The sequence below is a fragment of the Propithecus coquereli genome, unplaced genomic scaffold, assembly GCF_000956105.1.
Source record: "Propithecus coquereli isolate 6110/MARCELLA unplaced genomic scaffold, Pcoq_1.0 Scaffold68, whole genome shotgun sequence".
Classification (NCBI taxonomy): Eukaryota; Metazoa; Chordata; class Mammalia; order Primates; family Indriidae; genus Propithecus; species Propithecus coquereli.
In genome coordinates this window covers 1,457,793-1,483,274 of record NW_012152840.1, presented here as the reverse complement: position 1 = coordinate 1,483,274, position 25,482 = coordinate 1,457,793, and the positions used below count along the sequence as shown (strand labels likewise).

The window sequence follows — 25,482 nt, the reverse complement described above, 5'->3', positions numbered from 1 at the left end:
TAAAACATGAATAACTTGCCTTTAACTTAACTGCTTGGTAAGTTCAAATGATATTTTGGCCATTTAGTCTGTCGAGCATTCCATAAATAAACCAACACACACCATTTTTAAATTGTATTGATGTAATTCATATTCTTGTGCTCTGGTTCTTCTATAAATTGACTTCATACTCTCCATTCTCCATACCTAAACAATTCTTGTCTCACAACCATTGAGCTACACTTCTCATTTCAGTCCATGATATCCCTACCTCAAAGTCATTTTTGACTCTTCAAACGAAATCAGTTGCACATTTCTAGTAACAGAATTATTGAGAAAAGATCCTTTTCTCACTCTCCACCATCTTCTGCCTTAGCAGATGCTAAATCCTATCTTGCTTTGGGAAGAAAGCCAGGAATTCCCCCAATCCAATCAACTCATCTTCCTTTCTTGTCCCTAGGACACTTAGGTGCATGCTCTGTGTTGTTGACACATCTGACTTTGCTTTATCCGGTGCTGAATCACGTCTGCAAACCATGAACCAACTTGTGTCTTGCTAGGTCTCCTTAAACCCAGCCTACTATCCTTTTCATTACCATTTTCATTTATGTGTGACAAGCAAAAATGTGAACACAAGTAGGCAAGGCTACTACATGTTTGCTGGTATAACACACCACGAAAATGGGTGCAGAAACAAAATGGAACCCTAACCATTTTGTTTATGCAAACTTTATTTGAAATAGTAAACAAGGGAAAAGAGAAGTGAAACTGTGTGAACAAACGCTCCGTGGCTCAAACACTAGGTCATTGCTTTCACAACAGAAGTGCCCAGCTGGGAGAATTTCAGCTGTTAGGACCTCCAACCCAGAATCCTACAGGCAGAAATACAGGAATTCTTGCCACACCCCAAAAATATCAAGTCAGGAGATTGCTGACTTTTCTTACTAGAATGTAAGAACTTGCAAAGTTTGGTTTCCTTGGTAAAACAGAGCTTCCCTAGATTGTTCTAAAGTTCCTAAGAATAACTTTGTACTGAAAATCAAAAGACACTAGTTTAGATCTTAAACACATTTAATCATTTTATCATGTAGATCAGTGAGTCCCACATATCCTTGTTTTGAAAACTCATAAGGTTCTGTAAAATTCAATTCAACATAGCTTAATGAAGAATAAAGATTAATGATTAAGAGTATGGGCTGTGAGGTCAGGCATACCTGGGCTGATACCTAGATCAGCCATTGTATAGTTATATGACTGACCTTAGGCAAGTTACCTGACATCTATAAGGCTTAGCACCTTTATCTGTAATTAGGATGTTAACAGGATCTACTTAATAGGGGTAATAATGAGATTACATGAGAAGGCAAATCAGCCTGTTAGTAGCAAATGTTCAGCAATGTTAGCTATCACTCACAATGAATGACTGGTAGGTACAGGGTACAAGGCTAGGTCCTGTGAGGAAGATAAAAAGAAAAAAGAGCCAATGACAGTAGGCAAATAAGGCACAGGAGAAGAGAGTGTGGGAGTGTTACTGGGTGTATCTCCAGATAGACTGTGTTAAAGGCCCCAAGAGAAGGCATACGAAGCCTAGCGATACCCTAGGAGTCCAGTGGCAGGGGAGGGCACATCTAGTTACATGTGTTGAGGGGACAGAAATAAAATAGGAAACGCAGCAAGGAGACAATGCCACAATTAAAGATGGATTTTGACAGAGTGATGTGCATGCACATAGCTGTATATAAGAAAAGTATAGTGAAAGGCAGTATACAAAAGGCAAAGTTCTAAGGGTGCAAAATGTAAAACATGTACAGAAAATCAAAGTAGGATATAAAGACAGAAGGGTAGGAATGAGCCACATTGTGCAGAATCCCAAAGGCTAGAAAGAAGTTAGGAGACAGAAGTGACTTACCTGAGCTCTGCCCAGGAATACTAATACGGCAAGATCCATAGGAGGATATGCAGTTAGCATTTGACTTATGAGGGTGAAGACTGTTTGGAATTTAGGTGTGAGTTTTGGAGGAAAAGAAAGAAAAATTTAAACTAAAATCGCCACCAGCTGAACTGCAAGTGTGAGCTATGAAGCTTCAGATCTGTGAGCACAAAACATTTTCTGGTTCAGAACTAAATTTTCTCTTGCTGAAGAGTAGTACCAGCAACAATGAAAGGTTTCAAATGCATTTAAATCTTAGTTCTCACTGCTAATAACAAAAATTCCACAGACTGGGTGGCTCAAACAGACAAACATTTATTTTTCACAATTTCAGAGGCTGGGAAGTACAAGATCTAGGTGCTGACCAATTTGGTTCCTGGAAAGGGCCCTCTTCCTGGTTTACAGAGGGCCTTTCGTACTGTGTCTTCCCACAGTAGCCAGGGAAAGAAGCGTGTGCTTCTCTCTTGTGTCTCTTCTAATGGCTTCATGAGGGCTCTATCCTCAAAGCCTAATTACCTCCCAAAGGCCTCACCTCCAAATACCATCGCATTAGGGACTCAAGAGTTTCAACACATGAATTTGCGGGGTCAGGTGGATGAAAATATTATTCAGTCCATAGAAATGTGACAAAAGTTGGCTCAAGCCAACAGTGTCAAGTTTAACAGCTCAAGTATTCCTCAACTGTCAGCAACAACATTAAAAAGTGTGGGAGGGGCTGGGCACGGTGGCTCACGCCAGTAATACTAGCACTCTGGGAGGCAGAGGCGGGTGGATCGCTCAAGGTCAGGAGTTCGAGACCAGCCTCAGCAAGAGTGAGACCCCGTCTCTACTAAAAAAATAGAAAGAAATGATCTGGACAACTAAAAATATATATATAAAAAATTAGCCGGGCATGGTGGCGCATGCCTGTAGTCCCAGCTACTCGGGAGGCTGAGGCAGAAGGATTGCTTGAGCCCAGGAGTTTGAGGTTGCTGTGAGCTAGGCTGACGCCACGGCACTCTAGCTCGGGCAACAGAGCAAGACTCTGTCTCAAAAAAAAAAAAAAAGTGTGGGAGGGTGGGGGGCACCTTAAATCACTCGCTTTTCTTTCCCTGGAACCTGTGTCTTGGAGTCTGAAGTCGTGGATCTTTCACTGAAGGCTGTGACTAGAGCGTGTTTATGGACAAGTTTTAGGGGATATATAAATATATAAACTCCGGGAAATTTGCACAAAATGTAGGTGTGTCTATGTATTTATTCTTACTTTTTCTTATTTTCTTATTTATTCCTGAATTCCTCATTTAGGGAGCATATTTTCATATTAAATTCATTAGTGCTGATTTTTAAACATATTATTCTAAAGACATTATATATTTTAATTCATTTAATCCTCTCAACAACTTTATGAGGTAGGTAATATTATTGGTCCCATTTGAGAGAAAAGAAAACTATACCCAAGGCCCCACAGGTGTTAAATAGTTATACATAGAAGAAACGTACAAGAGGTTCAAAAGCACAAGTCTCCCAAGTTTCAGGATCACAATAGTTCCATCTGGGGGTTTGTAAGGTTACAACTTTATTGGTCTTGAACCAGGATTTGGAATATCTAGATTAGTCTGGGATTTCAGGTTAAACAGAAACATGCTTGTTATTTATCTTTGAAGTGAGTTTAAGAGGAATCCACTATCCTGCACTGTGGGAAAATATTAATATTTTATAGAACAGGCACATTATGCATGGCTGCCTTTAAACAATGGGTTAATATGTTAGATGAATATTCAAAAAATTCATTTTTCAATTATAAAAAATAATCTCGCTCCCAATATACTAACAAGCAAAGAATGTTCTTAATCAATGAGTCCTTTTTATGATGGCCCACAAGAAAAATATAATTTTAAACTGATTTACGGTATACATACTTACAAATATTTAAAACAAAATTTTCATGAACTTTTATTCTAACTACATCTAACACAATCTGATATTTTTAATTTCAGTCTACCTTACTCTAGTCTAATCTATTCTGTTCCAGATTTAAAAATGCTGGTTCCTGTCCACTAAATTGATTTCATGACACCCTTATGGTTTGTAACCTATAGCTTGAAAAGCAGCATTCTACACAGAATTAAATCAAGTAACTCAGTTTGTTCCTTAAAAATGAAACAAAAACACGAGTCTAACTGTTAATGGCTAAATGTTTATAAGGTTTTTTTCAATCTCTAGAAAAAAGTTAATGATTTCCTGAAAACATTAGCAGATAAAACTTGACCATGGATATTTCTCCCAGTAACGAATGTCAAGCAATATGTAAATGTTCTCTTAAGAGCCGCCTGGTCCGAACTCAACCAAGAAAACAGGAAACATAAGCCTTAAACGTTATAGTTCATGCAAGAGTTTAATTGGTAATAAGTAATATTGTCAAATAAGGCACTAACAGCTTTCTCATAGGAAATGGTTTTGAAATATTCATCTTTTTAAGATCAATAAAATTGCTGAATACTGAAATATTTGTAGTGATAAAAATTAAGATTCACAAACCCTTTATATCCTACATAAAGCAGCTGTTTTAAATATTCTTAGTCTGCCAGTTGGTCAACAAATATTTAACACTCATTACATGCCAACCACTACTTAACAGGCACATTGAAAGAGCAATGACTATTAGAGTCTCTATCTTCCAGATGGCCACTTAGGGGGAGACTGTAAACCCATAAACAAGCAAGAGCTCTGGAGATCACAGAAGAGAGTGTTCTTGGGCAGTGCTATGGATGACTACAGGCACACAACACAAGAGTCATCTAGGATGGTTCTTTGAAATTGAAATCAAACATGGTTTCCAGTTAAGTCAACTAAAACATTCCACTTCCAAGCCCATATACAATTTTTCCTATTTAATCACATTATGATGCTAACAGCATCTTCTAATCCCCCTTTCAGACAAAGTAAACATTAATACTTAATGCAATGTAAACTGAGACAACATGGAATCAAAAAAAATCATAAATACAGACACAGCGGACAGGGATTCAGGACTCAGACCCTCAATTTAAAGGCTAAGTGATTTCAGGTAAGTTACTTAACCTCAACAACAGATTGTATCTACTTGTAGGATCACTGTGAGGATAAAGTGAGAGAATGTTTGTGAAAGCACTTTGTAAAGTACCAACAAATGCTATTATTATTAGCTCTTATTAGAATCAGCAAGCATAGTGAAACTGATAGAACAAAATGACCAAACATTAAGAAGGTACAGAATTAACATTTGCCAACTACTTAAAACTGTTTATTTGCTTTTCATCAACACAATTAAAATGTGTGAATATCTGAATCCAACTGGTAGTAAGTTTCTCCTCAAATTTCAGACATACTAGGGATGGTCAAATCTCTAATGGCCCTTGGCCAGCAGGAAAAAATAACCTTACAGATTGTTAACTAAAGAAAGGGCAAGAGTTCACATCACACCACTCTAGCCATGTGGTATATTCATTCTTGGCACAGGCGTACCACAAAGAGATAACTCTTTTCTAGGGTTCAAAGACTGCCTCTATGGGGCCGGAGACAGGGAGTATGCCCCATGTTCTCATCCAGTGCTGCAGATCAGCCAGCCAGATCCATCTCGGTGATGCCTTCCACTGGATCCTAGACTCTGTATTTGACCAAGGAGGCAAATGAAGGCTTTCTGTTCAAGTGTACTTCAGCATTTATTTCTATGATGGAAATTACTCTTTGTAGACAAGATGCAATCTTAGAGAGCAAAGTGGATCACTGTAATGCAAAACCCTGACTTATACTGGTGGAGTATACAGACAGCAGGTTTCCTATCGCCTTGGTAGGTTATTACTCTGACATTAACCATATTATGGATGGATGAAGTTGACAAGACATGTAGTATGGGAGGTCTTCAAGTTATAAACAAGTTGTTTTTTAAAAGGTTAATTCATAAGTTAGATCTTTGGAACCCATTATGCATTTCTCCAAATGAATTTACAACAGTGTAAATTAACGTAACTTGTCAGTGCTGCTCATGGAAGTCTATGCAACCCACACTGTGAGCAGCAGCAGGTCAGGTAACCTGTGTTTCACAGGCCCCATCTGCCTCTAAGGTGCTACGTGGCCTTGGGCAGCAATGCAGAGCATAAGCTCTAGATGGAGGAGGACAGAACTGAGTTCCCAGTCCTGATTTACCTATCTTCATCTCAGTGAAGTTATTCAACCCCTTTGAATCAAAATTTCCACATCAGTCAAATCATATCTGGAGATGAACGTTTTCTTTTTATCAGATGTTTGGTGTGGAGACAATCTGGATTAGTTTTCACAACCCTTTTTCACAATCAGGGCATGCATAAAGAGGATAATACTTACACTCCACCCTGGGGTAAGATATTGATCATAGCTAAAGGTGACCAGCCCAGGTCTCTGGCCATCCCAATGCCTGCCTGGCCCCTCCGAGGCCTGAGGGGGTCAGTATCTCTGGCATGCCTACCCGAGCCATGATAGTGTGTCCAGCAATACCAGCGGTGAGGCTCTCATTACCACTCGATACATAAAAAATGCCCTGGTATGGGGCCAGCACATCATGGACACTTTCACCTCATAGGCTTAGGTTCCAACTGTTAAATAAAAGAGTGACTTAGATTTCTCAAAGGCCTTTGGACTACATATTAATAATTCTACTTTATGATACTCCAGAACCTAACTGTGCTCATAACAAAGTATCTTTGGGAAAATGTACTATTCCAATTTGGATTGTTGTACTTGTTCCTTCCTCCCTGATCTGAACAAGAGGAACAGCTCATGGGACAGGAGGGGGTTATCAAGATGAGAACTGGGTGAAGATGAAGGTGGAGGTAGGCACAGAAGTAAGGTCAGCAATGATTTGTTATTAAAGGAATGTCTGAGTACTCAATATGCAAGGAACTCTTTATACATTACCTCAATATTCACAGCCATCTTGGTTTCATTTTGTTTGAACAAGAAAGCTACAAAGTGTACTGTGGACACTTAATAAAAAAGGATATACAGTGGGTTTACACATCTCCTCTCTGAAAAAGGGAATCAGTGACTAGCCATTCAGCTCCAGGCTCCTTGCTGTGGCCCGTTCAGGCTTCTGTCCAGTTCTGGCTGGGATGCGTCCTTCTTCAAAACCAGCTTGTTAGTGGGTTATTATTAGCCACATTAAACCACTGAAAAAGTGTTGGGTAAAGGAAGTGTAGAAAACTTGCCCAGGGTTATATACTGGAGTGATTGTCAAACATTAAGCGTTCTGATGAATCAGAGGTTCAAGGTTGAAGAATTGTCAGGGCAGAGGCCAGGGATGGAAGCTAGGTTTGTTCTACATGCCGCATCCTGTATCACAGGCTGGTGACAGAGGAGGCAGGATCATACTGCTGGCCCTGAGGGAGGTGGGTAAGAGAAGAGGGAAGGTGGGAGTGGCAGTTCTGCTTTTCATGATAACTAGGGAATGGCAGAGGTGGGAGGCCAGCAAGCAGAAGGAAGAGGGACCTGTATGAACAACACAAGGTCTGAAGAGTCTTTATCACTCAGTGTTCACTCACAGGCCCCCTCAGACCTTATCAGACGGAAAAAGTACACTTCCCACAAAACACCACTTTGGGTTAACTACAAATGTATCTTGGATGTCTTGAATTAACCTTTCATCCTGAAAAATACGCTTTCGGAGAATTTTCAAACACACATACAGACAGCATAGAGGGACCTACACAAAAATCACAAATAACAAATAACATCAAATGAGCGTAAAAAGAAGAGAGCCCTGTGTGGCACTACTGAATAAATACCTGCGTTCCAGCTACGGGGGAGGGAAGCGGGAGCAGAGGCGGTAATGAACAACATTCACCCCAGAGGACCGTGTAATTTGTACAGAGCACAAATAGCACAGAGAGTATAATTTGCTTTAATAATTCTGTTTTTCATTTGGTTTTCAAGATCTGTCAGGGATCACGGCATTCACATACATACATAATATACTAAATTTGTATATACAAATTATTTGCAAAAGCATGGGAAAAGATTTGACAAAGCTTTTGTAAAATAAACAACTAGTATAAAACTACATTAAAGCTCCTGAAAACCAGGTGGAGCTGGGTCAGGAGATCCTGAAGACTCATCAGGACTTATCCAGAATAAATCTGTCTAGCAATGACACTAATCCACCCTGCTATTTAGAGTTACACAGGCATATTTCAAGATAAATTATGAGAAATGAAGGATTAGGTGACCCTCAAATCACTAATTTCAATCCAAAATTATCAACAAAGGGTCTTTTATAAACTTACTTTTGCTTTGATGTTAAATTTACAGAGAGAGAGAGAGAGAGAGAGAGAGAGAGAGAGAGAGAGAAACATCGACAAAGGAGGTTTGGCAAAGAATTATTTGCCAAACGCAGTGATACAATGTTTATGAAACCACATGATAAGATAATACACAAAGAAAACATTGGCTATTTAATTACTCAGGAGAAAAAAGGTAAGGAGGAAGGAGGGATACAGTTAAGAAGCAATTTTTAGGCTTTCAGATACACAACGGTGGTGGCAGGCAGAACATCAGGGCAAATCTTCCTTTTGATTTCTTCTGAACACTAGTGGATATCTGTGTAAGGTGGTATAATTTAGAGAAAATTGTGATTGCATCAATTTGGCCTTACCCTTGGCCTGACTTTACATTCCTCCCCAGAGATCTCACTCGGACTGCCCTTCAGTACACTGCTCCAGAGAAATCTGCCCTCTGTTGTCAGAAACTGGCTTATAAGTAAGTTCTGTTGGTAATTATGATTTTGTCCATTTGAAAAGACTTTTAACTTTGGCTGGCTCTTTTCCAATTACAGGTTTTTGAGTTTGCTTTTGGCTTTTAATAGCTTGACCATTTCTGGCTTCTACAGCACTGTAACATGGTAACAGCTAAACCACAGGTTTGTCAGTCTGTGTTCTCTCCTTCTCTCTCTTTCTTTCTCCTCATTTCCTAGTAACTTATCATGTCATCTTCCTGTTTTAATACTACCACTGATTTCTGTCCTAGTCCTACTGTCGCTATATCCCCAGGCCATACTTAAGCATTTGGGGATATGTTTTTTTTTTCCTTGTTAGAATAGTTTTCAGAAGAGGTCAAAGTAAGCATGACAATTAAATTTTACATTTCTGAGTTGAAAAAACTAAGTTGTTCTTCCAGAACAGTTTTGGCTTGTATTTTCAGTCTAAGGCTCCCCTCTACTCTACATTTTAGGATAAGAAGAGGTTAACGATGAGCAAGTTGTTCATGAACCAGCAGTTACTGCTCTTACTACAGGAATTGCTAGGTACATAGTGAGGGATTCCAGGTCTTCTAGGGACAAAAGTGGGCACTTTGCCTTGGTGCAATTGCCCCACCCTAATCCTCTCCATACCTGGGGAAGGAGGAAATATCCTACAAATCTGCCAGTCATAAATAACTTAGTGTGCCAGCTGCAAAAGAATGCAGCGGATTCTCACGGGCCAAGCAGCACAGGTACCATAGAGTCCAGAAATTGACAGAGAACAACCTGTAGGCATAGTTAAGACTCAAGTCATATGACTCCCAACTGTCCAATAAAAGTGGTTCCATGGTGATGTCTGAGCCACAAGGGAGGTCCCGATCCAGGCACTATAAAACAAGACGCGGACCAAAACCAGGCCCTTTTTCTTGTCCCCTTCCTTTTGCTCTCACTTTGCTGCTACAGTGGGTCTGGTCATCATCTGTGGAGTGTGTATCATGCTCTATAAACCTACATCTTGCTCTTGCCCCATAATCCTATCTTCCCCTCCTCAATAACCCTCGTTTTCGTGCTTGCCTTACTTTGGTGCAGCTGGTCATTATTCTGCCATGAGTGCGTCAAGAACTGACATTTTCACACTGAAACCTGACACATTCAGTTTGGATTCAGTCTGAGAAGGCACTATAGCTTTTAAAATCACTACATAGTGCATCCATCGCCGGGGAACCCACAGAAAAATTAACTCAAAATGGATCACAGACTTAAATATAAGACAGAATACTATAAAACCCTTAGGAAAGAAAACAGGGGAAAATCTTCAGAACCTAGAGCTAAGCAAAGAGATGTTAGAATTGACACCAAAAGCACAATTCATAAAAGGAGAAATGGATAAATTGAACCACATAAAATTAAGAACTTTTGATGCACAAAAGACTGTTAAGAGGATGAAAAGACAAGCTACAGACTGGGAGAAAATGTTTGCAAACCACATATCTGACAAAGGACTACGTTCTAGGATGTATATTCATAAAATATACTCATAAAAACCAAACAATTAGAAAATGGGGAAAAGACATATAAAGGGATTTCACTGAAGAAGACATACAGATGGCTAATAAGCTCATGAAAATATGTTCAACTTCACTAGCCATTAAGGAAATAGAAATCAAACCTGCAATGAGATATCACTACATACCTATCAGAATGGCTAAAATATTAATAAAAAATAGTAATAACATTAAGTGCTGGTGACAATGCAAAGAAACTGGCTCACTCATACTTTGCTGATGGGAATGTAAAATGCTACAGCCATTCTAGAAAAGAGTATGGCATTTTCTTACAAAACTGAACATACACCATTTGGTCCAGCAATTGCATGCTTGGACATTTATCTCAGAGAACTGAAAACTTATGTTCACACAAAACTCGTACACAAATGATCCTAGTAGTTGTGTTAGTAATAGCCCAAACTGGAAGCAACTTAAATGTCCTTCAATGGATGAATGACTAGAAAGCCGTGGTACATCCATATCATGAAATGGTACTGAGCAATAAAAAGGAACGAGCTATTGATACATTCAACAGCTTCCACAGAGCTCAAGGCAATTACGCTGAGTGGAAAAAAGCTAAACAACAAAGGTTACATATTGTATGATTCCATTTACATAATATGCTTGAAATGACAAACTATAGAGACTGAAAACACATTAGTGGTTGTCATGGTGGTGAGTAGAGGGAGGGAGGGAGGTAAGTATAGCTACAAAAGGGTAGCATGTAGGATCCTTTCAACGCAGTTGTTCTGTATCTTGACTGCGATGGTGGCCACACAAATCTACACATGTGGCATAACTGCACAGAACTAAATACATACAAATACACATACACAATGAGGGCTTGTAAACCTGGTGAAATCTGAATAAGGTTGGTAGACTGTATCAACGTCAATTTCCTAGTTGTAATATTATACCATAGTCTTGCAAGATGTTACCACTGGGAGAAACCGAACGAAAGATACAAAGTATCTATTACTCCTTTCAACTACATGTGCATCTACAATGATCTCAAAATAAAAAGTTATGTAATTCTTATTTATTCTAAATGTCCTATCTTTCTAACGTCTCATCCATGATATGCCTGATTTCTTCCTTTCCCAATCTGGTTACTCTCTGTAGTCCTAATATCAGAAAACATTTCACTAAAATTAGTAGTTTAACTCTTGCTTCCAAAACCCTTATTTATGGTTTATTATTCCTAACTGGAGCATGCCCTTTGGAGATGGCTCTACGTTTGAATACTGACTCTTACGCTGCATGAAATAGACAAAATACTTTCTGAGTCTTAGCTACCTCACTGGTAAAATAGGGATAAAGTAACCAATGCCATAGGTTTATTTTGAAGATATATAAAATAATAAATAAAGCACTTAGTACATGGTAGATCCTTAAATTGTTTCCTTCCTTTTCCTATTAACAACCTAAAATCCACCTTAATTACTGCATAAAAACATCAACAGCAAACTTTGGTTTTAGTTCCACGGCCTGTATTTAGAAAACAGAAAATGCATCTTTAATGAGCATAGATTGGGGGTTGGAGATACGAAGAGGCTAAATTCAGTTCTTACGAAGTACTTCAATTTAGGAGAACCATAATGATCATTTTAAGACTATGTTTTCTCAGTTTAAAAATATTCTGCCTACCAAAATGACTTATAAATGTTTAGCATATCATTTCGGTGACTGCCAGATAGATGTTTAAATCTGTAAACAGTAACCAATCATATATCAGATTACATCTATTCAGATATTATCAAATGTATGCATGTATATATATATATATATAGTCTCACTGTGTTGCCCAGGCTAGAGTGCCATGGCGTCATCCTAGCTCACAGCAACCTCAAACTCCTGGGCTCAAGCGATCCTTCTGCCTCAGCCTCCCGAGTAGCTGGGACTACAGGCATGTGCCACCATGCCCGGCTAATTTTTTCTATATATTTTTCGTTGTCCAATTAATTTCTTTCTATTTTTAGTAGAGACGGGGTCTCGCTCTTGCTCAGGCTGGTTTCGAACTCCTGAGTTCAAACAATCCACCCGCCTCGGCCTCCCAGAGAGCTAGGATTACAGGCGTGAGCCACCGCGCCCGGCCCGTGTATACTTTTTGTTGGACAAGTTCAAGCATTAAAAATGATACTGATTCCAAAATATAATTTTATCCATTTCACCTACCTACAGAAACATTTTTTAGTAATGGACTCCCCACAAGGTGATGAGCTTTAATGTGTCAGATTTTTACTTATAGCTCAACTAATTAAGCTACAGAGCAGCAGGAGGTAAGCACTCAGGATTTTAAATTCAAGGTAGGTTGTTAAGCGTAAGATTCAGAGCAATCTGCAGGTCAGTGCGTAACAGCTGGCTTCTCTGAGCAGCACTGCCTAAGTAAGAGAACTGTCAAAGACAGAGAAGAACCAAATGTTATTCCTCTAATATAAATAAGAAAATGGATGAAGCAAAGTATATTTAACTTCTACTAGTTATCCTCTCTGTTTATAAACAGTCACAAAACAAAAAAGACCATGTAATACTTGAGGATAAAGTCCCTCAAATATATTTTTTTAAAGTACTGATATAATTTTGCAAAGTCAATGCTTACCGAGCAAAATAACTTTGTTTCCGTTCCTTCTTCTCTTCCTTGGTATCCATAATACACAATCAAAAGTGCAAAGTATTTGAAAAAGTTCTTTTTTTAAATCAATGAGTCATAACCCTGTAATAGAAAATAACAAAGCAACTGTAAATTTAAAAGTGTATAATAGCCAATAGGAAGAATAAAGCAGAACACAGTTATATATCCCAAAACAAGTGAAAGATAAACTTTAACCAGGAAACAGTCACATGAGTCAAATACAAAATGCAAATACCCATGGCAGGGAGGGAGGTGAAAGAAAAACACAAAACTACAATTCGAATGGAGATGTTAAACTATAAAGTAAAAGGCTGATGGAAAACTGAAGTATTTTCCTCATAATCAGTAAACATTTTAAGACGTGCCAAAATGAAAACCTCCACTGACTTTATGAGATTGTAGCCTAGCTATGCAGACACTATTTAGAAAATTTTTTGAACTCATAATCGAGTAATTAATAATGAATATATCTCATAGATAATTACGTAAAATGGCTCTTAGGTGTTTTACAAAAATGTTCTTTCTTTAAAAATAAAAATAACCTCAGCGCTCTATTTTATTTTCGGAAACATGCCAGCAAGTACATTGCATTTGAGCAAATGTGGAAATGAAAGCACTAAGACTCAGGAAGCTATTCCTCAGAAATTGGTGGGGAGCCCGCAGCCTTGGGGCCACATGTGCCTTCTGGATCCATGAGTTTGGCCTTTTGACTGAATCTAAATTTTACAGAACAAATCCTTTTAATGAAGGCATTTATTCTGTGACGTTTGGATTCGGTTGAGGGGCTGCACTTGGGGGTCTGGAGGGCCACATGTTCCTCACCCTTCAGCCTGCGACCCTCATCTGTGCTTGCCAGAAATGGTTTAAACCTATAATGAAAGGTTGTTCTCAGATCAATCTTCCGTAAACACCAATTTCAACATGCCACTCCCCTGGTCAAAAATTTCCAATGTCTACTGACTGCCCGATTCACCAATCAAAATTTTCCACAGAGCACTAGCACTCCTAAAAATCTGTCCTTTCACCCCAAAGCAAAAGGATATTCACCAATCAATTTAAATCAAAAAAAGCAAAGTATGTTCACAATCAAAATTATCTACTAACTTATTTCAGTTCAGTAAACAATTTAATTCACGGTATGTATTACAAGAAAGGTACTGTGATAAGTACCAGAGACAAAGATAAATGAGACATGATATTTGCTCTAATGGTATTTACTGTCTTGTGGGCGAGACTGTCAGGATTTCAAGACAATGTGATACACGCTATTATGGAGGAGGGAAAGGGTGCCATTAGAGCCTACAAGAAGAACAACTAATTAGCTCAATTTTGCCTTTCCACAATGTGTATATTTCAAAATATCATGTTGAACACAATAAACATACATAATTTTTTTCAATAAAAAAAAGTCTTACGCAGGGCCCACCCCAGGCACTCCACACACACACACTAAGGGCTTCCCAGGTAAAGGGTATAGGGAAGCAGGTCCAGATTGAAGAAAAGCCAGAAAAAATAGTTCCCCGTTGTCCCAGGGTAAAGTGAGCTGACAGTGAAGACCTGGGAAGGATCAGGGTCATGGAAGACCTTGTACGCCATGCTAAGGAGCTTGAAGTTAATCCTAGCCATGCACTGTGCAATGCCCACCCGCTTCACTGCACCTCGTCTGACATCACTAAGTGATTATGACGAACTCAACAGCAGCACTTACAGTGGCCACTACAAAATTAATCAGAGCTGGTTCATGAGCTAAAACCAATGTTCAAATCCCTGATGTATATGAAAGGAAGTCACCAAAGGGTTACTTTAACATGAGGGAGTGTAGCATAATCAGATTGCAGAGGTAGAAGATGGACTTGAGAGGATTAAGGACAGGGCAAAGTAGACTTATTAGAAATTATAGTAAAACTAATTCAGAGAGGAGGGCCCAAACCTAGGCAGCCATAGTTGACAAAGACATGGGGGAGGGGGGTGGATTCAAGAAATACTTAGAAGGCAAATGAGTTGAGATTTGGTGACTCATTCAATGTAGACAACATAGGAAGGGAAGGAATGAAGAATGCCCTCCAAGTTTCTGCTTCAGGGATTAAGAGGACTATGACACCAAAGATATGGTACAATATACACGAAGAGGGCAGACTATGTGTGGGATGAAGGAAAGGAAGGAGATGAGAGATCAGTTTTGGACATGTTGCCTTTGACATGCCTATGGGATAGTCAGCTGGAGACACTCACCAGACGTTTGATTGCATGGAAAGCACAGAAGAGCAGTGAAGGTTAGAGAAAAGGAATTAGAAATTATCAGCATATGGTTGCAGTTAGGAAAAAAAAATACAATGGTGAGATCACTCTGGAAGCCTAACAACTATGCACATGGCACTGTATAGAAACAACGGGGAATACAGTCTTAACTCTTACCGGTTTATCTCCGTGTCCCTGACGTGGGTTTTACCCTCAAGGAGTTTATCATCCAATGGAGAAAATAAAGACTGTGCAAATAACTAAACTGTAGGGTAGTAACTTGGAGCTATCCAATGAATAATGCAAAGAACCCAAGAGATATAAAGCTTAATTATGACTGAGGTGATAAAATAAACCTTTCAAGGTGGTTAGAATTTCTTTCTTTCTTTTCTTTCTGAGACAGGGTCTCACACTGTTACTTTGGCTAGAGTGCAGTGGCATCACCACAGCTCACTGCAACCTCAAACTCCTGGGCTCAAGCGATCCTCCTGCCTCAGCCTCCTAAGTAGCTGGGACTACAGGTGCACACCACCATGCCCAGGTAATTTGTCTATTTTTTGCAGATACGGGGGTCTCACTCTTGTTCAGGCTGGTCTGGAACTCCTGGCCTCCAGCAATCCTGGTTAGGATTTCAATAGGTAAAGAAGACAGACAGGGCATTCCAGAAAGAGGAACACCTCAGCAATGGGATGGAAATGAAAAGGGCAAGGCACATTCAGGCAAAGAGGACAGAGTGGCTACCAGGTACGGAAAGGGAACTAACCTTGATGCCTGGTTAGTCATTTAATGCCTACCGTAAGTCATTGATTTCATCATATTATCCATATGTTTTCTCTTTTAATCCCTAGAATCACATAATGAGTTGGGTATCCTTATTTACATTAAACTGAGGTGGAGATATGCTAATTAATTTCTCTAATTCTACAGCAGTAGCTGTGGTAGAGCAGGGATTTAAATCCAGTTTGGTGCACACTGCAGTGTCTTTCAATAACCTTTGGAGCCAGAAAGCATTTGGAGATCAGCAATAAAAATTAGTCTGGAATCAACAACATTCAATGCCTCAGCATAGATTCTGCAAGTTAAGATGAATGTAGCTAGCCACCAGAAGAGGTGGGGGCCACAGAAGACCCCCAATAAGACCGACCGTATTAGTGGAGCAGTAGGAGTGGAGGCCATGCTACAGTGAGCTGAGGCAGTTAGTACTCATTCAAGGATTTGGGTGATGAAAGAAAAAAAAAAAAAAAGACAAGACAAGACGGTGGCTGAGCATCCAACTCTGATGAGCTCAGTCTCACACCATGGTTTGAAACCACTGGGCTCCTCCCCAACTCTGTGTACCTTCACCCTTACTCTTTCCCCGAGCTGAGGTAACCGCTATGCTCCTCGTCCTGACCAAGTCCAACACGAGGCCCAGTTCCACTTTAGAACCTTCCTTGACCACTGTGTGCCCTTCTCTCTCCTCCTTAGGAGCTTATTTCACATGTCACCTATCAGTTACTACAAGGCACTTAATCATACACTGTGTGACAATGACACTTTACTTCACCTCCTCAGCTCCAAGCCATGAGTTCCTTCCAGTCAAACTCCACCATGTTTCACACTTTCCTTATACTTCCCTAAATACCTGGCATGAGAGTAGGCAGAAAATCCATATAAAACTAAGCAAGGAGTTAAATTAATCCAGAATTGGGGAATAAGGTCAATTATATGGCTGACCAATACAAATCCAAGGATTCCTCTCAAATCAAGAATTAAGTAGGGATGGGAAATGTAGACTCATGCCAGCCTCCCTTAGACTTCAGAAAGGATTAAAATCCCAGGCTCTCTGCCGTGCCCTGGGCCAAGTGGTTTATTTTAAAGTTCATCTCCTGCATGCCACAAATATGTAATGATCTTTATTAAGTTTCCCCTCATGAATAAAAATGAAGTCATAGCAATCTAATTGGAAAATTTTAAATTGCAAGCTGAGCCAGAAACTAATATTTGGTTCCAGAAGAAAAATATTAACAAAAATAAGCACAAGAGAAAAAGATTAAATGATCCAAGAACTGACATCTGGTGCTGCTGCGTCTGTTTAGAACTGGTAAAGCTTTTTTATTTTTCAATATTCTATTAGATAAATGAAAAATATGCTAATCTTTGGTTTCAGTTTCTAGAAATTTTTATATCCTTAAATAAGACAGATGCAGTCCTTTCAGGTTTAGACACACCAACAGGTTAAACAGAAAGAGCTCAGCAGAGGATACCATAAAAGTGATTTGCACAGAACACCACACAGCAGCCTTCATGCTTCGGTGAAGAACCAGAGATCCCTAAATCAATCTCTAATGGAAACTACATTTTCCATTATAAGTGGTTATAATGGGCTTCTTAAAAGCCCTTCATTCAATTAATGTTGACTTTCCCTCACATCAATACACTCTGGACTCATCTAAACACTGACTGATTAGAGTATCCTGCACTTACAATGTATTGCAGACCAAAAAGAATTTTATGAGAGAGCACAAGCTGAATCTTGCATCCAAATATTTCTTCTTTCACTCTTAAATCAGGATAGTCCATTTAAACCTAAATTCAGTTCATTATTTAAATAAAAATAGCACATACAAAATCCTTACCTCATAAGAGCTGTGTTGAAAACAAACTTTTTTTGTATTACCAGCATAGTGTTCCCCATTTGAGATCACGGCACCATTTACACATAATTTAAGGAGAGAGCTAGCAGAGACTCCCCAATTCCATCTAACCAGTGTGGACCCACACAGCATAGTATGGCTTTTTGAATTCGTATCTAACTCATTGAGCTCCTTGAATATTCATGTATAAGCCAGTCAGGACGAGAAACAGCAGTGTATCCATTATGTCTCTCAACTGTTTTCTCAATAACATGTTTCCAAATACACAAATGAAAGAATGACAGGAACATGCATGGAGGCTTGGTCACACTGAGTTTGGCCACTTAGGGAACAGATCAAAATGTACCTTTCTATGAAGACATTTCCTCCTAGAAAATACTTATGCCAAGCTATGCCAGGTGTTTAGTCTCTCTCAAAGCCATACTGTCATCTAAACAAAGGAACGATATTCAAATTTCGGTGTTAACCAAGGTCAGAAATTTGAATACTTTCTTTAACAAGAGACAAACCTGGGAAGAAGGGCATAGAGCCAGACATGAGCATGTGCCACAAATTTGAAATGGGAACAAACAGCAGACAACACCCCAAATAAACAAATGTGTATCACAAAAACAATGCAACAGCAACAAAAAACAAAATATAAGGGTGACAAAGTTTAAAAGTTATGCCTGAAGCAAGAGGATGCTTACAGACAGCTACCAATCTGCTACTTGGGAAATGGTAGGAAGTCTTTGGATGGCAAAATGAATGAAGAACTAGTCAATTCTTTTTCCATTGTTCCCTGCCTAAGGAACTAAAATTTAATGTGGAAAAAAAATTAAATAAATGTGAGTTTCAGTGCTCTCTTACCTAAGATGAGTAAGAGATAATATTAAAGCTCCTAGATACTCTAAATGAAGACTAATCTCTGGGCTAGACAGATCATGTTATAAGTTCTAAGAAGAAGACACGCAAATGAAAATTCTAAAAAGTCACTGACAGGTTCAGGAATTGTAAGAGATTGGGAAATGCCAGAAGCATGAAACCAGTGAAATGCATTTTAATTTTCAACAAAAGTTAGAAAGGGGATTATGCAAACTACACATTGAAAGAAATCACCTAGATCCCCAGGGAAACTTTAGAAATGATCATTAAAGGCAAGTTGGTAAGGACTTGAAAGAGGAAGCAGTGAACCCTGAAATCCAGAATGTTTCCAGAAAACAAACCATTCTGTAGAAAAACAAACAAGTGAATCCCCTTTTGGAACTTCTACCACGGATCAAGTACTCTGCTGCAGATAACAAAAATGAAGACATCATTCATAAGCCAGGAAGTTCAGGAAGAACACAACTGCAACCTATCAGCTGATAAAAGGGGAAGTGGTGAGTGCTCTGATATTGGGAACCACAGAGCACAGCCAGGGAAGCAACTTACCCCGCCTTGTTACCCTGCCTCCAGGGGAAGGAGTATCTGGGCAGCAACATGAGTGATGCTAGCACTGGGCTATGGAGGAGGAGCAGGAGTGTCCCGGACCATGAATGCAGAAGAGTCTAGGCTAATCAGGCAGAAGGAGGAAGTGCAAGCTGCTGGGAGGGAGTGTGTGGTGCTCAGGGAGTCCTGAGTGATCTGGTATGGCTGGAGTGCAGGCCGGTGGAGGAGAGTATGTTTAGGGAATGCTGGCTTAGTCAAATTACACTGACCTCATTTCCCTCTTCGACATAGCTATTACACTATTCTAGTGGATGAGGAAAATGAGGTAATAAACACAGTGTAACTCTACTTAAAAGGCATTTGATAAATTTCTCTTGTCTGCTTATGGATAAGGTGGAGAATTGTGGGCTGCATATGTAGGTGGATGTTTGTTTCTATGGATGGATAAAAGGAATCATTGAACTACTGCACCAAGAGGTATTTGCTGACCGACTGACTAACCTCAACTCAGAGCTGGGAGCTGACCTCCATTCTCAGCCTGGAGGGAGGATGTTAATAGCTTAACGTAGTATCCTTTGTTGGGCCCTGTCTTCCTCAAAAATTTACCACTGACTTGAATGAAACTATGGAGGCCACCTTATCACCCTTTCTGAGGGATAAATAACAGCCTGGATAACAGCATCAGGATTCAGAAAGCCCTCAGCTGTCTGTAAGAAAGGAAGCAATTATTGAGGAGGAATTTTCCTCATGAATCTCAGTTCTACTTGTGAGCTGCTAAGGAAGGAGCAAGGTAGAACTTTAGCACAAGTGAATATGATTTACAGTTTTAGATGACAGTAAGATCCCTATACCCAGTGGTGTGATTCCACTGCACTCTCCCGCCCCTCAACAAAAACACTAGTGCAATCAACTCAGAATTAAAAGATTATGACAGTCTGTAGCACTCTTTTTGAGGATTAGAATATATCAGGATTATTACATTTACCTTTGGATCTCACACTATAGGAAAAACATAGGGAAATTAGAGCAACCAGATTGTTAATTGACATAAAAGTAAATTTTAGGAATATTAGTTGATCAGGTTTAGTTTCGAGAGAAGACTTGGGATTAAATGACAACTGTTTTTAAATATCTGAAGAATCTTTATCCAGTAGAGGATTTAGGCTTAACAGATCTTCAAGGGGTATACCTTGGACCAGGCATTGGATGAGGAGGGAGAGAGGCTGTGGCTCAGTACAAGAACTGACAGACACATACAAAGAGCTGCCTGCAGACAGAGTGGCTGCCTTATCGCCAAGAGGACTGAACTCAAACTGAGCGACTCTTTTGCCTGACTGCTATAAAGGGACGGTTCCCAACTTTACCATACTCAACACCTCATCTAAATAAATATATATGTCCTTTATTATAATGAAATGAAATTCACAGATAATGTAACTTACTTACATACTTAATTTTATAAAATCAATGTAATGCCCAAAGGAAAGTAATTAATAGGTATTTCAATATGTAAATTCTCAGGCACAAGTTCATTAGAAGACATAATATAGATTCATATAGATCCTATAGACGATGTAAAATCCCTGAGTGTAAAGCACAAATCTTCATTTTCTTGGAATGTCGTACTCTTCGAAGGGCATCTGGCACCTCTGCTTCCATCTAACTAACTGCAGTATGCACTTCCCATAACCATGCCAACCAAAATGCACTGGGGGGATGGGTACCACACCCACTGAGAACCACTGCTGAGAGGAAAATCAAGCTCTTTGGGTAAACTAATATTTTAAATTCATTTTTAAATTTTTTGATTTCAAAAATTCCTGTAAAGCTGAGATTTTAGAAACTCTACACACCTGAGAAGTTCTGTTTTCAATACACTCTATGTTTCATCTGAATAACACTTAACCATCCATGTTATTAAGGCAGAGCTGCACTTTTACAGAAAGACAGGCCTCCACCACCTACAGGGTATGTAGCCTTGGGCAAGTTACCCAATTTCTCTAACCCTCAGTTTTCTTATCTGTAAAATGGCTGTTATAGAGATTTAATGTGTAGAGTCTGGTGTCCCATGGAACAGAAAATTCTATCCACCGAGATTTCAATGAATTCAAATATTCAAGTGTTCATGAAATATTGCTTTCAACAACACCTGGAGAGCTATATTCAAATGTGCCCAAAATAGAAAAACTGCATAGTGAACAAGCCAGGCAGATCTAGTGAATACAAAGATGACAGAAAGTAGCAACAGTTAAATGTTTATTGAACATTAACCATATGCAGCAAAGTTTGTGTTCAATACTGTTACACACACTGTTATCTTTATGACTGTATGAGGGAGTTAATATTCTCAATCCATTTCAGATAAGGAGTCTATAGTTTAGAAAGATTAAAGAATTTATTCAAAGTCAAGCAGCCATGAGAGTTACAGCCAGAATGATCAGCTCTGTCTGACCCCAAAGAACCACTCACCATGGCCTTTACGGATAAGCTGTCATCACACAGGATTTTCACATCAACTGCTTGGTTCTTTCTAGATTTAACCACAGTTAAAAAGAAAGAGGATGAACCCCGCTTTCTGGCCAATTGTCCTTTAGGATGTAAATACTGACCTGTATTCAGGTTAGCCATTACTATTCATACTAAATGTACCACGGTGAATAAGTCAGTACATTCAATAAATATTTATCACACGGATTAGGTTTTTGAACAGCTAACTGGAAAGGAAATTGCCTTAATTCACTAAATTAAATGAATTACTCCTTAAGTTTTAAGAACAGAAGTAATGATATGTCCTTGAATATGCTCTTAGCAGTTGGCAATTTTTTTCTCTTTCTGTTGTTTTGAAATGTAATCTTCTGCCAGTCTAATTATTTCCCCACAGAAAAAAGAATTGGTAAATACGAAGAATCAGAATTTGGAATTTTGATTAAAAAAATTTATGGATTTTAAATTACAAAAGTCATTTTTTTCTAAGCTCTAAAATTACAGCTCCTTTTTAGATCTAAAAATTATAGTCCTATAAAATTTCTACCAAAACTTTTTAATATAGTGAATGCATTCATTAATACTCAAAAGGTATAAGAAGTCAGTTTTGAACAGTTCTACCTGTACACAAGGACAGATTAGAAGGGAGAAATCTGCATTGTCACACAGAAAGTTACCGGAGGCAATGAAAACAGAACAGAGTACTCCGCTGATCTAATCTCCCAGCCATAGGAGAAAACTTCCTCTTTCTCACCATCAATCACTATTTACTGGGTACCTACCACATGCATATGATTGCTCCTCACAAGAGCTGGAAAAATTCTGATGCCTGCATCACCCGCAGTGAGGTTTCTGGAGACACCTGCTACTATTGCTCCAGCACTGAAGGATCATTTCAGATGATCTCTAAGACAAATCTAAAGGTGGTAGGCTCCAAACAGCATCAATAAACAGGCAACAAGGGAAGAAAGGTTTGTTCTCAATTACTTCTGGAATTCATTTTAACACTATCAAACAGACCCATTCCTAAAATCATAGGGTCTCTGGTCCATTTGATTTTTCTATCAGACATCTTCTAGCCCTGGCCCAAAAAGGGTTTGGCTCCACACTGTTCTTCTGGAGTCTCTTTAGGGGTACAAAACTCAATCTCATTCCCCAAAGCTTCACAGAGAATAGGTGCTGATGAGAATCACTGTACCAGTACCCTGTGCCCACAGCAGATGGGTCCTGGTCTTGTACCACGCCCCACTCCTTCAATTCCAGGAGAGAAATAAATATGAGCAATATTTACTGATACTACTATCACTATTACTGCCATGATTAATAATTATTATTATTTGGTGCCTCACCAAATAGTAAACTGTGAGACAGTATCTATTTGATGGATCTGAATTAAGAGTTAACTGATGAAAACAACAACAACAAAAAAACAAAATCTGACAAAAAAGGGTATTAAAAATTAAATGGAATGTCTTTTCAAAAAATATACAGTACCTGGGTGGCAAACACTAGTTTTCAAGAATTAAATTTGAGTGTCTTCTGAGACTTTATCATTAAGACTCAAAGTTGACTCTACCGGGTACATTGCCACTTAACTAAGGAAACGGCCATATGCTGCTTCTCTGTAGATAACATCTGCAATTAAATGCATTTTCAAAATATACTGGCATACACTCATACTTGTAAAAATGCAAAATAAAAAATAACTGACTTACTACTCTTTTTAATGTGCTTTCAGCGTATTTATTCACATGGAGACTGTAAGTGGCAATAAACAATTTACACTTACTCCTTAGTGCCTTGAAACATTTATGAGTAATTTTCTTCAATTCAGTAAGCATTTACTAAGAACTCGTTTTATACCTACCACTGTACTATTTATCTAAAACTATGAATATAAAAAGGACTCAATATGCTCTAAAGAAACTTTCATTTTTGACAAGGGGCATAAGGTTTACATAAATAAAACAATCAGAAAAAAAGAGGGTATGAAATATTTATGACAAATAAAATGTATGATATACAGAGAAGTGCTAATGGGAAGTGAGAAAACAGCCAGGTCACACGCCCCAGTGCTGTTAGGGAGGGTGTTAGAAGCAGGACATCTCCCAAAACCACCATTCATGGTTACATTTCAATAGTGCTGACCAATCAACAATCGCATCTGTAAACAGTTTTATCCTTAATGAAAATATTTTCTATCAAAGCACAATCAAGAGGCCAGCAAGTCTACCAGATTCTGCCTCAGGTGTGTTGAATAAGAACGGACAGAGGCACGCGCTGCTTTGGCTAACACTGTCTAAAATGTGGTAAATAAACAAATGTGGGTTCAGGAACAAGCCATAACAAAAAGTGTCTAAGGGGGCAAGAAATATGCCCAATGTGCAATTGAATCAGCTTTCTGAAGTACAATGACTTCTTCTTGGAAAAAAATTATGTATATGATATTCAATTACAATTTTCCAGGAGACCAGGTTAAGAAACCAAGTCTATGGTTTAAATACTTTTAAAAGTTTGTTGGATTGCTTGTTACAAAAGTTCTTGCAGAATTCAAAAGAAAAAGGGCTCTGGTAGACTGGATTGTTGCACTTAACTATACACTCCTTCTCTCACGGTAAGAGAATTATACATCCATACCCTTTGCTGTGCAACTTTGTGACACTTTGCACTAGTACAGAGTATACATCGCCACCCAATTTGCCATATGACTTGTTTTTGACCAACAGACTGTGAGGATTAACAGTGTTATTGATATTGGCTTGAGGCACTTAAGAGACCTGGCAAGTTTCTGCTCTCCACCAAAAGAATATGCTCCTAGTAGCTCTTTTTCCTTCTTCAGCTTGGGATTCAGGATGAAGGAAGACGTGTGAAACAGATCTAAACCCCTACCTCAACTTTGGAGTTCAGCTCAGCCCTGCCAAGTTCAGCCCTGCTGAATCCAGCCAAAAGCAGCCAAACCGCAGTCAACCTGCAGATCCATGAACATGAAATAAATATTTGTGGATATAAACCACTGAGGTTTGGAGGCTGTTATGCAGTATTATCTCTCACTCACCCTCCACCCCCAATGCACCCTTACAAACATCCTCATCCACAAATTACTTTGTGGAGTTTCACCAGGAAGATCAAAACCACGTAGTACACTTTACTGTCTATATAAATAGAGGAAGCTTCCTTTCCTTTGTCATTCACTGCCTAACCAATTTGAATGGCTACAGAGTTTTAGTTAAGAAAGTATCATTTGACAAGCCATTGTGCATTCTTTCCGTATATTCATCTATAGACTTTGATATTACTTAATGTTCTGGATTGAATTGTGTTACCCTGAAAATGATAAGTTGAAGTCATAATCCTAAGTACTCCAGAATGTGACCTTATTTGGAAACAGGGTCAATGCAGATACAATTAGTTAAGATGACGTTATACTGGAGTGGTGGGGCCCCAAATCCATGTCATGTGGAGAGAGAGACACACAGGGAGAATGCCATGTGAAGGTGTAGGCATAAGTAGCCACAAGCCAAGAAGTCCGAGGTTTGCCAACAAGCCACTAGAAGTTAGGAAGAGGCAAGGAAGGAGTCCTCTATAGGCTTCCAAGGGAGTATGACTTTGCTAACATTTTGACTTTGGACATTTAGCCTCCAAAACTGTGAGACAGATAACTTTTTGTTGTCTTAAGCCACCTAGTTTCTGGTATTTTGTCATGGCAGCCCTAGAAAATTAATACACTGATTTTTAAATTCCTTCTATACACTATCACTGTTCCAAAAGGATATTGCTCCAAAAACTTCATTACTTTCCCACCATGACTATTCTGCCACATTCTCTTATAATTCAAAGGAAATATAGGGCATGTCACTGAGAAAACTGGTAAATATTATTTCGAATACTAGAGTAAAAAG

General features: G+C 38.9%; 1 protein-coding gene across 1 annotated transcript in view; it reads right to left on the bottom strand.

Annotated features, from left to right (window-relative positions):
* The window catches only part of LOC105823607 (nuclear receptor coactivator 7-like), a 58,529-nt gene extending 45,568 nt beyond the window's left edge, over positions 1-12,961 (bottom strand). Inside the window, exon 1 of the mRNA XM_012660859.1 lies at positions 12,783-12,961. Within this exon, the coding sequence (XP_012516313.1) occupies positions 12,783-12,832 (50 nt within the window). The 5' untranslated portion in view covers positions 12,833-12,961. The remainder of the gene's footprint in view (positions 1-12,782) is intronic.
* Between the last annotated feature and the right edge of the window lie 12,521 nt (positions 12,962-25,482).